At 49.6% G+C, this 15,227-nt stretch overlaps 1 protein-coding gene across 4 annotated transcripts; it reads right to left on the reverse strand.

Moving 5' to 3' along the window:
- Positions 1 to 6,500: 6,500 nt before the first annotated feature.
- KCNE1 (potassium voltage-gated channel subfamily E regulatory subunit 1) lies at positions 6,501 to 12,159 on the reverse strand. 4 transcript variants are annotated; one of them, XM_057545726.1, is made up of 3 exons: positions 12,054 to 12,159; positions 10,973 to 11,067; positions 6,501 to 7,018 (listed from the first exon to the last, which is right to left on the reverse strand). In XM_057545726.1, the coding sequence occupies exon 3, from the start codon at positions 6,965 to 6,967 to the stop codon at positions 6,578 to 6,580; it is 390 nt and encodes a 129-aa protein (XP_057401709.1). In that variant the 5' UTR covers positions 6,968 to 7,018; positions 10,973 to 11,067; positions 12,054 to 12,159; the 3' UTR covers positions 6,501 to 6,577. The 4 variants fall into 4 exon arrangements, with proteins under 4 accessions (XP_057401709.1, XP_057401710.1, XP_057401711.1 ...); XM_057545727.1 differs by having other exon boundaries at positions 6,501 to 7,036; XM_057545728.1 differs by lacking the exon at positions 10,973 to 11,067 and adding an exon at positions 11,088 to 11,190 and having other exon boundaries at positions 12,054 to 12,152.
- Between the last annotated feature and the right edge of the window lie 3,068 nt (positions 12,160 to 15,227).

Genomic DNA, 15,227 nt, shown 5'->3' on the forward strand with positions numbered 1-15,227 from the left:
GGTTTTCTGCAAAGAAGCCACATTCTCCATTCCTCATGCTACCTTAAGGTCTTTCATTGCCAAGTTAGCCCAGAGCCCCTCCTCGTCCTGGGGGAAGACTTCCTGCCCCCGGGGCTGAGCCCAGCCCCCATCCTCCCTCCTCACACTCCCTCCCACTGCACTGGATCACTGTAGTCTGAGAGGAGCCTGCTTCTGGGGACTGTCTGGTGTGAGAGGGACGACACCCAGTTGGGGGGGCGGGGCTGCCCTGATGGCGCAGTGGTTAAGAGTCCGCCTGCCAATGCAGGGGACACGGGTTTGAGCCCTGGTCCGGGAAGATCCCACATGCCATGGAGCAACTAAGCCTGTGAGCCACAGCTACTGAGCCCACATGCCACAACTACTGAGCCTGCACTCTAGAGCCTGCGAGCCACAACTACTGAGCCCACGTGCCGCAACTACTGAAGCCCGCGCACCTGGAGCCCGTGCTCCGCAACAAGAGAAGCCACTGCAATGAGAAGCCCTTGCACTGCAACGAAGAGTAGCCCCCACTCACCACAACTAGAAAAAGCCCGCACGCAGCAATGAAGACCCAACGCAGCCAAAAATAAATAAATGAAGTAAATAAATTAAAAAAAGAAAACACCCATGGGGGGGCCCTAGACAAGCGACCACTTTCCCCATTCCTCCTCCCTGTGACAATATCTGAACGGGGTCACTTAGGTTACTGTCACCCCAAATTTGCTGAGCCTCTTCCGTGAGAGCCTGAGTGGTCACGGGCCTGGAATGGAAAGGGGCTGAGGTCTGGGTGAGAGATGGTTTCCCAAAGGCTGGAAAGGATGATGAAGAGATTCCTAGAAAGGGGGTTGGGGGTGAACAGGTTCCAGCACAAAGGAAAGGAGAAGGGGTCCTAGCAACTTCCTGAGAACTCTGAGCCCTCAGGGCCCCTGCTCGGAGGAGGTGCCTCCCAAGGCCCTTCCAGAGGCCTGCTTCTCTCTCTCCCTCCTGTTTTGTAATGATGACCATGGTGGGCTCTGTCCTGCTGAACTTGATGAGTGAGTAGAAGTTTAGCCTCCAGAGAAGGTCTGACGCCCACGCGGAGAACCTCACCGGCCCCAAGCAGGCACCCACCTGGCTCCCGGTGCTCAGGGCTCCATGTGCGTTGGAAATTCTCAACCTGACCACCAGGGGGCAGCCACACCCAGGGCGCCTTCCTCCGCCCGTGGAGACTGGCAGACAAAACCCCCTATTTCTGGAAATATCTAAGACACCTGGCTTTATTGACCTTAAGTAGACACACCGAGGAAACTGAGGGGCAATTGCTGTAAGTCCCTGACTCCTTTTTGTATTTGTATTTAGATTTGTTTGTGCATCCAATGAATCAGTTAAAGAATTTACCACCCCTTCTCAATCCATCCTTAGCTTTCTGTACATTTCTTTTGTCCTCAAGCTCTCATAGCCTTTGGCTATCTCCCTTAATCTGATTTAGTATTTACTTCTCATTTTTTTTTAGTATTTATATGCCCATAGAGAAGCCATCTACTGATGTGGATTTAAGATCGGGCATCCTCTGGAGCGAGTCACACGCATTAACACACGAGTCACACACAGGCTTGTCTGGAGATTCAGAGATTGTGGAATTCATAACAGTTTTCTCTGCCTGTCAGCTTATTTCTAATTCTTGTTATGGCTACTATCGAATTACCATAGTATCCTGAGGGAAAACTGAAGTTCAGAGCCAGGGCAAAGACAATATTTCAAGCCATATTATCAGAATTTGCAATTGGCTTCTTTTTGGCTCAGTTTGCCTTTTTTTTTAAATGGCCCCGCTCAGATGCTGGACTACCTTCTGTCTCTCTAAGCAGACCTCCAGGTATACGGTGTAGACGGTATTAGGATACTTTTTTTTTCAGGCAACGCTTTATGGGGCCCCTGCTGCAGCAAGGGGGAGCGAAAACAAACAATAGTTTCCCTTGCTTGCTTGCTCGCTGAGGGGGGGCGAGCTTGTTCCATATATGGGCTGAGAATAAGGGTGTGTCCAGGGGTCGGGGAGGAGTGGTGGCTTAGGTGCTTTGCCCACCCCGAGATGGTGTTGCGGGCAGGAGGCATGCACAGTGCCCTGGACCCCCTGCTTGCGGGCTCTTCAAAATTGACAGTTGAGTTTTTTGGTCTCTTTGTACCTTTTGTCCAGAATTTGCCCTAACTGTGCATGCATGCAGTTATACTTAGCCCATACAGTTTCTTTGTATTTTGTTGCCTGAGGAGAGGTGTGTCCAGGTGCAAGTACTGCATGCAACACTGCAGCAAAGGGTCCCAGGTCCCAGCCTGTCTCATTCCCCCCTGAGAGACCCTACACCCTTATTCTTAAGGGGTAAGGGGCCGAAGGTCTCTTCTTCTGAAAATTCTTCCTGCTGGATGGGGGCCACAGACCCTAGCCTATCCTAGAGGTATAGAAATCCCTCACTGACTGTTCCAAGGACCTGTAGGGACTTGAGCCACTCTCCTCTGGAATTGGCTGAATTCCTTGAGCCATCATGAGCCTTACTTCAAACTGTTGGAGCCTAAAAGACACAAACTAAACCAAAAGGTTAAACAAACAAGGACTAAAAAGGAGAACAACAATAGCCATTAAAGGGCCTAGAAAGGGAGGGAACCAGGAGGATCCTTTTGGAGAGTAAACTGTCTGATATTACTAAATGATATCCCGTAAAGAATGATCAAGTCAAGTTAGTGTGCATAAGTGAATAAAATCAGAGCCCCGTCATTCCTTCCCCACCTCACAGACCCCCAGGAGCCCCTGGCTTGTCAGCGAGGGCAGAAGTTAGGGAAGCACACCTCCTGCTGGCTTCCTCCTTCAGGCAAGCCATGACCTTGGGTGTGTCCTTGAACCTCGCTGAGCCTCAGTTTCCTCAGCAGTTAAGCGACAGCCGTGGTCTAGTTAAACCTCAGGGAGCTTGCTCTCCAAGGCCAGCTGTCTGGTGAATTGCACGTGGGGCATATCTAATCTGGAGCCATTCGCCTAGCCGGGCTGCGTGCCCCCAGGAGAGGTGAGGCGCGACGCCGTTCTTCGTATTGGCTAGTGTACCCCAGTCCACGGTCAGCCCTCAGTCTTGTAGACAAGCCTGGTTTGTCTGCTCATAGAGTGGATCCACCTCTCCAGGGCGGACTCCACAACTGGTTTCAATAATCTGAAGAGCAAAATTGGAGCCGTAATGCCCTCTTCTATACGGACAGAGGGTGAGGGGCCTGGCATCTGAATGGGAGGTGCCAGGTAAAGACAGCCCGATGCAGCATCCTATCAGAGGGCTGGGATCTGAGGGTCCACTGGCCAGGCCCACACCTCGGGGCTTGCTGCCACTGATTCCACTTGCCTCTGCCGCCATGGCGGGCAGTCCTTCAGATGCAGGTTCCCCTCCCTGACTCTGGTTTCTATCAAGTGTGGCCTGGGGCTGGCCCAGAGCTATTCTTTCTCCTTAAAGCAGAGGTTGTAAATCAGTGGTCTTTGAGCAGAATTCAGTTCAAGGTCATAGCTTGTTTGGCCCACACATTTAAAAAGATAAAATTGAATTAGTTGCCCACATTCAAAAATCAGGAGATTTCAAATAAATATGCAGATTTCCAACTTCTCGTAAAAACTCACAAGTCCATCAAGAGTCTGCCCAAGCTGCTGGCTGTCTGAGCACGTCTGGGATTCAGCACCAGTGGCGGCCTCCCACCCCCTTAGCAGGAGGCTTGGGTGATAGGGGAGGGGGCGCTCGGCAGTCTGCCTGCAGCTCCACCTGGGGCTTTGCTCCCTTGCTTTCTACTTGTAGGATCAGGGGTGTCTATGGCAGAGTTTATCCACAGGCAATCATACTTCCTTATTCCGGAGCCCCCCAAGAACCCACATCCACTTTCTAAAAGGATCATAGTGGTATCAACAAAACACACACTACACATCATGATAAAAGACTCTAATTTTTTAAAAAGATGTTTTTAATACCTCAAAAGGCATGTTGTCCTATTCAATGAACACATAAAATATTGCGCACAGAGCACTGAGATTCTAGTTTGAAAGGCCTTAGAACAGTGCCTGGCTCATAGCAAGCATTCTACGAATGGTCACCCAAAATTTTAAATATGGTAACAAGCATTTGAACATGTGTGGCTTATAAGAGGTTTGAGGGGTGTGGGGAAGTGAGCTGAATGCCTGGTCCTTCAAGGACGGGGAGGACTAAAGCTCATGGGATCTCCCTCTGCCTTAAAAGGGGCAGGAATCTCAGGGGGAAAGTGAAGCGGTGATAAAGAACTAGTCTGTGTGCCTGGAATACCCAAGTCTGCCTGCCGCCGTGAATCACGCTGTGGACCACGTGCGCTCTGGGTCCCTCTCCAAACTCTCGCGCCCAGTCTGCTTTCCTTCACTAGGGGCCAACTGTGTCTGTCACAGCAGGGAAGTCACACGCGGCCAGGAGATGCCAGCAGTCATAGGTGGGCTTCCAGGGGCCCAAGAACCCCCGAGATTGTGGGTAAAATGTGTCTGTGTGCGATTTGGGGGGATCATAGCTTTCATTAGATTTTCAAAGGACTCTGACGCAAATAACCACTGGTCTCGAGGACAGTAGTAGCTCTGCCAGGCTTCTGCCCAAGAGATGTCCCACTGGGAGCCCTGCCCCCAAGCCCACAAAGGAATCGCTATTACATGAAGCAAGGACTGGGCCCCATTCGTCTACTGGAGGATGGCCAGCGATGCTTCCGTGTTGCTTCTAATTTATATTATGTGCAGGTTTCTAACAAGTATGTTTTATTTAAGTATTCCACCCTCTTAAGGAATGCCTAGGCAGGCGAGCGTCCAGGACGGTGCAGGTGACCGAGGGCAGCCGGGGAAGAAGGCTGAGACCCAGGTCACACGTCCTCTGAGTCCCTCAGGCCAGGCCATGCTCACGAGGTTCCTTCCACTGCCGTGAGCAAGTCCCTGGTACCCTCTGCCTCCACCCCTGAATCCCTTTCCCACCTCTCAGTTGGGAGGGAAGTTTCCAAGGGAATCTCTGTCTTGTGAGAAGGGCCAGGAGGAAAGCGCTGTCTCTGGAGGCGTGGTCAGGGGAGAGGCACTGCGTGAGCTTCCCATGGCTGCTGGAACAAACTAGCCCAGCCTGAGTGGCTTTGAGCAAGAGAAACCCCTTGTCTTACCGTTCTGGAGGCCAGAAGTCTGAAATCACGGGGTCTTGGGGCCCTGCTTCCTCTGAAAGCTGTCCGGGAGAATCCTTCCTTTCCTCTCCCAGCTTCCAGTGGTGGCCCTCAATCCTTGGTGGTCCTTGGTTTGCAGCTGCATCACTCCTATCTCTGCTCAAATTTCCCTCTTCTTATAAGGATGTCAGTCACATTGGATTAGGGCCCACCCCAATGACCTTACCTTCCTTGATCACATCTGCAAAGACCTTATTTCCAGATAAGGTTGCATTCACAGGTTAGGACTTGAAGGGCTAAGAGGATGTTTTGGGGGGGTCACAATTCAACCACGATGGGCACATTACCTCAAAAGGCCCTGCCACCTCAGTCCTGTGTGTTGCCCCTTGCCCACACCCACGCCTTCCCCTGAGATCTTGAGGTGGTGGATGCAACCCTCCCTCCTGCCATGAAAACTGAGTACCTGCCCCTTGGTACACATTCTGAAGCAGGATTTTTTTCCGTCTGCATCTCAACTGTGCTATGTGAGTAGGTAGTGTGTGTGTGTGTCCTTGTGTATCTGTGTGTGTTTCTCTGTGTGTTTCTGTGTGCATGTGTGTGCCTGTGGGTATGAGCGTGTGTTTGGGGGGGGTGTGTGTGTGAAGGGTGGGCATGGGGGGGAATAGGAGGCAGGAGAGGAAGGGGAGGATAGAGCCACCATAGTGAGGGTACGAGTGAAAAAGGCAGAGTAAGTCTTGTCCCGTAGCAAGTGGGGAAGTGTGCTTGCAACAAATATGGAAACATTATGCCTTTGGTCTCAGTCCCATAAGGAAGGTGTATTCGTTAGGATATTGATTCTGTTACTTTAACAAAAACCAAAATAACACTGGCCCAAGGAAGATCGGAGTTAGTTTCCCTTTCCTCTAAAGTCTGAGCTGGTGATTGACCAGACCCTGCCCCGTGCCATGGCCCAGGGACCCAGACTCTTATTGCTCTGCCATCTGTGAATACACTGTCCTTTTCCAGAGTCAAAGCTGGCTCACCACCTCATCCATGTCCCAGCCACGGGGAAGGGGAAAAGGGGAGTGGAGGACACATCCTTTCCTTTTCAAGGCTCACTGGGAAATTGCGCTCATCATTCCCACTTCTACTGGCCATAACTTCATACACAGGACCTTGCTAGCTGCAAGGGAGTCAGGGAAACACAGCTCTTATTCTCAGAGGCCATGATCTCAGGGATGTTGCTGAAATTAACAAGGCAGGCACACATACTGGGGAATGGCTCACAGCCTATTATAGAAGGAAAGTGATTTTAGAAATATTTCACCACCTTTCACCCCTTATGATAGAAAAAAAAAAAACGAATTATACTCATGCAATAAAGAATATAAGGAACATGTAATTGGAAAAATTAGATCATCAGGGAGGCTTTGTCCAATTCCGACCAGTCTCGGGGTCAGGATGACAGCTTCATCTCAGGAAGGTATGCATTGGGTCGTTCTACAGCCAGCTGGTTTTCAATGACATAACACGCCCTGCAGCTCTCCAGAATCCGGGCCTGGAAGTACGCCTTGTCCTGCTCCTGCCAGGTGTCAGACTCGATGTACACATTATACGGGTCATGGGAGTGCTCCAGTTTCTTGGAGCGGATGTAACTTAGCATGATGCCCAGGGTGAAGAAGCCGAAAAAGCCAAGCACCATGAGGATGTAGAGTGCCGCCAGCTTGCCGTCATCGTGGCCCAGGGACCTGCGGGCCAGGTTGGATGTGTTGTTGCCCGGTTGAACTGTCCCCTGCCACAGCTTGGTCAGCAAGGGTGTCACAGCCGTGGCGTTAGACAGGATCATCCTGAGAGTCAAGGTTTCACTGCGGGAGAGTAAACTTCCCAGGAAAACTTTCTAAAAGAAAAGTGCAACCTGAAATCAAAAAATATGTATTGGCCCAAACCCCCTGCGCCCCGCCACACACACCCCCCACACAATTTTTAAAAATCTCAGTAAGAGGGGTGCCCTACCAGAGTATGACAGAGGAGTACTCCGCCATGGTGTGTGCCACCTGGGATCTGCATAATGCCCTCTCTTGACTGATCAAATGATAAACTGATTCACTTTTATTTCTATTCACCACTCCCAGTCCCTACCTCCATAGGTGATCACCAGAACGAGTTCCCTTGATATACACATTGTGTCGTATGTGTGCCTTTTAATTTATATGCTATGGGCCAAACTGTGCTCTCCACCAAGTCATATGTTCAAGCCCTAACCCTTAATGCAGTTGAACCTGGAGGTAGGGTCTTTCAGAGGCAATTAAGTTAGATGAGGTCATAAAGGTAAGGTCCTAATCTGATAGGACGGTGGCCTTATAAGAAGAGGAAGACAGACCTTGGTCTGGGTTCCTGTCTGGCATTGGGACTTTTCAAAGCTTCTCAGATGATCCTACTTTGCAGTCAAGATTGAGAACCACTGGGCTATGATGTGGGCCCTTAGGAAATTAACCAATCAGTCTTTTGTGCTGCAGAGTACCCGGAAGAATTATATAAGAAGAGAAATAATAACTTCATAGCATAATTTCCCAATCTTGTTTGTTTTTCAGATTTTCTTTTTCGGTCTTGCATGTCCCTGAGAAAATCTGAACAGGAGTTGCGGAAAGAAATTCTCAAGTCATTACCATGACCTCAGCTGTTCCTGTCCTAACTCACGTTGGCACCTCAAATTATGATAAGCCTGTCGTAACTTTATGCTGGACCAGAAAAGCCAAGTTACTTAACTGCCTTTCAAATAACAACTCTGCATTTTTAACGAAAAATCTTTTGCTGACTTTACGCTTAATTTATTGTATCGCTTTTGCTAAATGCCTTCTGTGCCCCCAAGGCCTGCATGCTGGGTCACATGGTGTTTTTGCGTAATGAGTCACAAAATGAGTTTGGCAACGTCCTCTAATAATCAGCATGGTGTAAACAACACAGAACCCAATCCGCACAACAGCTGTGGGTTTATGTCCCATTCTCCAAGTTCACATCCATTATAATGCCAAAGCACTGCCTAGTGGCCACAGTTAAGACTGTTGGACTCAAATGGATTTGGAGACCAGCTGATCCAACAGTCTTAACTTCATAGAAAACTGGTTTCCACAGAGGTGAGCTGACTTGCCCAAGGTCACGTCTCCGATCAAAAATACATCTAAACTTTAATCTTTTAGCCATGGACTCACATTTTATTAGCATAGAAAAAGGAGTTCTCAGGACCTTGCAGAGAGAAGGCAGATCTGTATTCAAGCTCAAAGGAACCAAGGAGCCGGCTACTTGTATCAGGTAAAACTGAGTCTACCTAATTGGGAACTGGCTTCTGACCTACATATGCCATCAGGAGACCCGTCTGCCCCACCGGCGAGAACCACAGCTTTTTGTAGCTCGCACAGGGAATAGGGGGCCGGAGGAGGAAGAAGCAGCAGGAACCAGGGAGGTCCAGCTCCGATCACAACCAGTTTGATGCTCAGCCTGTGCTAAACATTCTCAAACGGGCCTTATTGGGCCCAGAAAGAAGGAAGTGGGGAGGGGGTCTAGAAGTTTCTGCTTCTGCCTGGGTTTGAGCCTCTTCAGGAGGCATAGACACTGCCCCCAACAAAGGTTAGTGCAATTTTTTTCTGTCAAAGCTTGGTCCCAGAGCTGCTGGTCTACTGAGAATCACTCAGGATTCGGAACTGTGGGCAGCCGAGCTGAGCTGCAAAAGGACAGCAAATGGGCCTCCAGCACCCCGGGCTCCTGCAAACGCTCCAACTGCACCCAGGGGAGAGGGGGAAGTAGGTGATGTCACGCTGTTCCAGGCACACCCCGCCCCTTCTGCCTTTCTCCCAGGAGTTCCAGATCCGTCTCATATCAGCACCGATAACAGGCTTTTAGAACAGATTTCCTAGTACCGCACCTCTCATTCTTTCTTACGCATTTACTGAAAGGGCAAGGCTTTCATGGCTGACTCCAAGCTCTCTACTGAGAGGGACAGATTCTGGGGGCAAGTCAGGGAAAGAGGAATGTCAGGGATCCGAGTTCCAGCCCTGGCTCAGTCCTAGCTACTCCTCGCAGCTCCCAGACGGTACCGTAGCTTGCTTATCTAGGTGGGATGGGGATGACATTCCTGCCATTCTTGTCAGCGTTTCCTCGAAAGAGCATCCAGTTTGGAAATCATCATTTTTTGTTTCAGGAAGCAGAATTAGGGTAGAAACAATTATGGATAAGCTTAATTTGGGGGAATATGATCTTACTGAGTCAAGAATTCTGTGAGCCAATTTTCCTTGGAAATAACTGTCAACTGTCTTCATCTTTATCGAAACGCGATGTCCAAATTCTGGAGATACATTTACCTCCTAGCAGCAAAGAAGCAAAGAGGGGCCCAGACTCTTCCAGGCAGTCAGCTGGCTTTGTCTTGGGCTTCTCACCTTCCTCTCTCCCGGGAGAGGAATCACTAAGGTGGCCAAGGTCTCAAAAAGTCAGGATGAAACCTATACAGAGGCACCGCATTTGACTGTCCTCAAAGATCTGAAAAGGGCTTTCTGCCACCTCCCTGATGGATGTGCGGTGTGGCTCTTGAGTCTAGTCACAGGACTAAGAGCGTCCCAGACCTCTCTGTGGGTGACAGAGAGGAGCTCTGGGGTGTGAAGGGTGGAAATGTGAACCAGGGAGCTGATGAGAGGGACCCGGTCAAACTCAGTATGGGAAAAAGGATGAGCATTTTGGCATGGAGAATGGATGGCAGCAGGATTCCCAGACTCTGGGAAGGGAGCTGTAGTCACATAGAAGGAAGAATCTCACCCTCAGCAAATTAAATGAATTTGGGGACCCCCAGTTTCCTCATCTGAAAACTGGGGATGATGGGACAACTGGGGAGGGATGAAACAAGCCCACAACTTTCCTATCTCTTGCTTTTGCTGCTCTCTCTGCAAGAGAGTCATGACCACCATGACTGCCTGCCAAAATTCTACTGGTCCTCCAAAAGCACACTCCTATGCCAACCTGTGAAGCCCCTTCCAGATGTCCCGTCCCCTGCTTTGAGCCCTCATAGTGCCCAGTCTGTACCGCTCAGATTCTAAGTTGTGTTGTAATCATTTGTAGGCTTGTGTATGCATTTCCAGGAGCTCAGGAAGATCAGAGACTGTCTCGTTCACCTTGTCCTCACTCCAGCCCCCAGAATGAGTCCATATGGGTTTGCTGAATTAAATGGGCATGCAAAGTATTAAATTTAATACAACTACAATGTGAATGTGAGAGCAAATAATCAACAAAATAGAATACACTCTGGAAAGAGCTTGGTGTAACCAAAAGAAAACCTCTTTCAATGTAGTCTGTTTTGATATAATAAAATTTAAATTATTTTTATGTATATTTATTTTATTAGCATTATTTATTTTGTATAATAAAATTTATATTTTTAATATAGCTATGTATAACTATATTAATAACTATATATATATCTGCAACCCACCTTATTCCTAAAAAGGTTTAAAGTCATCAGTAATTGTCAATAATACAGCATAATTTTCACCCATCCTCCCCAATTCCCGTAACTCTTATCTTGCTCTCCTTTTTATCCATAGTACTTGATCACCTGCACCTAGTATAGTTTTTCTTATTTATTCTGTTCATTGTCTATTGTTTGTCTTCCCTATCAAAATGTAAGCTTTTGAGGGCATGGATCTTTGTCTGTGTTGTCCCCATGTATCCCGAAGACTAGAACAGTGTCTGGCATGTGGCAGGAGCACAGTAAATATTCACAGATGCAGGCAGGCATGCATGGATGTATGAGTGAGTAAATGTCCCACTCGACCACCGGAAAGCCCGAACCACACAGAAACTGGCTCACCAGCTCTGCCTTCAGAGACTTAAGATGACAGGAGTGAATCCCTCTGATGTCTTCACAGGGTACTTTATTTTCAAAACAATCCACTTTGGAATAACCTGTCAAAAGCAAGACATACCTGAATATTCTGGAAACTGAGAATGCCTTCCTCAGACCCATCCTCAGTTCATCTCTGTTGAGCAGCATGAAACAGAGCAGAGCGTGCAGAGGGGTTTCGCCCCCTGGTTAGAAACCCATAGATCAGAGTCAACAGTGCCTTCTGGCAATTCACTCATCACATGAATTAAAGCAACAGTGTGATCACAGCAAAGTTCCCCACCATGGTGACCGTAAGTGACACCTGTGGTTACTGACAAGGCCCTTCCTCAATGGAGCTGGATGCTCCTTCTCAACCTAAAAGTGGACTCAAACAGTTCACATATAGCAGTCTGAAAAATCGAGGGGCAGGGGCAGGGGCCGGGGATGGGGTGGGGTGGATTAAGATGTGATATACTCAGCACATAACACGTGACTGCTACTGGGTCCACCTTCTTCTAAAAGTTCCACATTTTCCCCAGTTACTTCAATCAAGATCAGATACCAGTAACGTTCTGCGTGTCCCACGCCTTTTCCCTGGGGAGATGCCAAGGCCCAATAAACTTTTCTGGTCCAAAAAAAACCCCACAAAAGATTCCCTTTGAGGCCGGGTGTGTTTGCAAATATTGCCCCATCTGGAGGTCTTTGAAACCAAGCGGGGGACTGGGATCATGGGCGGTTTTAGTTTTCTCTGGATGCTTTTAAGTATTTTCCCAATTTTCTCCAGGAACGACTGTAATTTAATAATAATGGGAAAATGTTGTCGTTGTTTGGTGGTGAGATGATTTTCTAGGCATACGTTCTAGACGTGTAGAAGGCAGAGGGAAAGGAGGCGTGAGGCCGAGCCACCTATTCTGTCTCCCACTAAGGGGGGTCGCGGCGCCTCCTGCCTGGGGGCGCCCGCTGTGGCCCGGGGGCTGAGACTGGGTGCCTGGAGCCCGCTCAGGGTCGCCGGCCTGGGGCATCGCTCGCCGGGCGAGGAGCCCGGAGGCAGGAGCCCTTGACTTACCAGGTCTGGGGCGCGGAGAGAGCCGGGAGCGCAGCGGGGTCCACGGCAGCCAAGCGCAGGGCACCGACGGCCGCGCCCCAGGCGGCGCGCTCCGCGGGCAAGTGCGCGGCGGGGCGGGCGGGGCCTCCGGAGCCAGAGGGCGCCCCGCCCCGTCCCCGCGCGTCCCCGCCGAGCCCGCGGCCCCCGGCCCCCTCCAGGCCATCCCGGGGCCCCCCGGATCCTCCGCACCCTGCGTCTCCAGCAAGCGCTCTGCACGCGGGGTAAGCGCAGAGCCGGCAGAGAGTCTGTATAAGAACTGCCAGCCAGCCAGATATACCTTCCTGAGGAAGAAGCCGCAGTGGCCAAAAGAAGTCCGTCCCGGAGACCCCCACTGTCGGCCAAGCACTCGCCAAACACTCCTTCACACATCTCCAAACAAGAACTTCAAATAAGCTCAAAACCCCAGCAGACTCCTTTTAGCTGCGTCTTGAACCCCAGCAGTGGCCATGCATCTATTCGGCAAGCGTTTATTGAGCATCTACTGACAGGTGTCCCGTCCTGAGCTGGGGGTGCAGCTGTGGACCAGACAGACAGGTGTCCCAGTGCGCAGGTGTCGGTGGCTGGAGCCGCCCATGCGTTGGCACCCCAGCTCCGAAGTTCCTGGGGCAGTGGCAACAGCCTTTCAGGCCGCCAGGAGCAAACTGAGCCTTGGCCCCAGGAACCTCCAGGCAAATTTCACAGTAGCTGCCTTCCAGCTTGGGGGTGGGTAGGGGGGTCGCGAGCGTGAGACGGGCAATTCCCAAACGACAGTCCTGTGAATGCGCTGGGGAATAAGGTCCAGGCTTGCGGTCTGCAGGCAGGGAACAGAGAAATTAGATTCCTGACCTAGAGATAGAAGACATTTTCTCGGACCCCCCTAGTCTTCCTGGGCCAGTCACTTCCGCTTGGGCCTCCGCCTGGCGGTTCTTTGGGGAGGAGGCCACTGAAGGCTCTGGGAAGGGGTCCATTGGATGTGGCACTTTAGGACGCAGCCCAGCTAGCACAGGCAGAGCTGGCACTCCCCTGCACCACGGGTGCTAGTCTAAACCCACACAACCACTCTGGAAAGTTCTAAAATGTCCATAGCCTTGATGTGTACTTATACTGTGTGAAATCTATTCTATGGAGAGGATCTGAACTGTAGAAAAGCTTTATGCATAGAAAAGTTCTTTGTAGTTTTACTTAAAATAACTAGAATCTAAACGTCTCAAAATAGAAAAGTGGTTATATTATGGTACGTATGATAGAATATTATTCTACATACTGGAATGTTTTATGTGGTCATTAAGATAATGTTTACAAACAGTTTGTAATGTTAAGTGAAAAATACAAAACCCTAAATTGTACATACAAGATGCTATGCATTATTTCAAAAGACCGTAAGAAAACACATCATGATGTTAATACTGTGTGCTAGTGATGGGCTTACATGGTATTTATTTTCTTATTTATACATTCTATGTTTTCCTTTCCGTTTTTTTTTTTTTTTGCAGTAACTATATTCTTTAATATTTAGGAAAAAATACATAAACTTTATCTGAAAATTCTCTGGACTCTACCCCCTCAAGGTCATGCTGGATGTATTTAGTATCTTTTTGCTCACCTTTCCACAAAAGGACTCCACCAGGAAGGAAAAAATGGATCATTGAAGCAAAAACATTTGTCCTGTAGAATTTATGTGCTACCCTTTCAGTAATAACCCAACATGCATGGACAGCGTGATCCAGACCAACTGCAGAGACCCCCCTGTCAGGGGACAGGGCGGTTGATGTCTGCCCACCTGTCTCCCAGTTACTGTGCAGACTGTGTGTTTGGAAGTGTCTTCAAAAAGGTAAAGTAGGGACTTCCCTGGTGGCGCAGTGGTTAAGAATCTGCCTGCCAAGGCAGGGGACACCGGTTCGAGCCCTGGTCCGGGAAGATCCCACAAGCCGTGGAGCACCTAAACCCATGCACCACAACTACTGAGCCTGCGCTCTAGAGCCCGCGAGCCACAACTACTGAGCCCGTGTGCCACAACTACTGAAGCCCACGCACCTAGAGCCCATGCTCTGCAACAAGAGAAGCCCCTGCTTACCGCAACTAGAGAAAGCCCACGCGCAGCAACGAAGACCCAACGCAGCCAAAAAAAAAAAAGTAAAGTATTCTGCGAGTGGTGATTTTTTTTGCGGCATGCGGGATCTTAGTTACCCCACCGGGGATCAAACCCGTGCCCCCTGCAGTGGAAGCAAGCACAGAGTCCTAATGAGTGGTGATATTCTTATTTCTCTCCCTGGTTCTCTCCATCCCACGTGTGATGAATTATTTTATTGCAGTGATACCGTTGTTGTCATTCCCTATTCGTAATGATAAAACACAATTACGGATAAGAGAGTGTATTCTGTTGCCTTTGGCGAACTTGAAATGGCTTCTTTTCTCTTCCTCTTCCTTCTCCTTTTACTCTTTCATTCTCGCCTCTTCCAGTCGTACAGGTGTGATTGGTCTTAAACAAACATAACAACAGAGCAACAAAGTCCTTGGGTCATTTCCCTTTTTTCTCTGGCTCCTCCACCTTCTCCATTCCTCTTGGTCCCCTCACTGGGAACTGTCCCTTGGGAGAGGGGATGGCAAATGTGGGCTCTGCTCCTCTTGGTGGGTTTAACATCATCTTCCATGAGCTCCCACCTCATTGCAGGTGACATCCAAAGCCAGAGCTCCAGCAGCTTCTCGTTCTTTCTTAGGAAGATCTCAAATCTCAACACACAGCTTGGAATTCCTGCTCATGTTCCTAACCCTTTCCACACGCTGCCAGAGAAATAAAGGCCCCGTCACCAGAGAGGACTGTCTTCATTGTAACCCACCCAGGATGCACATACGGAGCCCAGGATCATGCTGATAGCTCTTTGCCGTTTTCTCTGGCTGCTGTTCCATTGGCATCCAGATGCCCCTGTGTTAGCCTGGGGAACATTCCTTTCCCTTAGGACCCCTTCCTTCTTTTTTTTTGACCCTTACTGCACAGCTTCTAGTATCCTCGAGGGCAGCTTTCACCTGTCAGTGAGAAACACCTGGAAAGCCAGCAACTTTTCTTGAGCAGCCACAGAGCATAACCTGGGTGCCGTAGTACGCGAAAATTGCAATGCTTCCTCCTCGCGAGAAAGACAAGGAGGAGAAAGGTCACTG

The sequence above is a fragment of the Balaenoptera acutorostrata genome, chromosome 4 (genome assembly GCF_949987535.1).
Source record: "Balaenoptera acutorostrata chromosome 4, mBalAcu1.1, whole genome shotgun sequence".
Taxonomy (NCBI): domain Eukaryota; kingdom Metazoa; phylum Chordata; class Mammalia; order Artiodactyla; family Balaenopteridae; genus Balaenoptera; species Balaenoptera acutorostrata.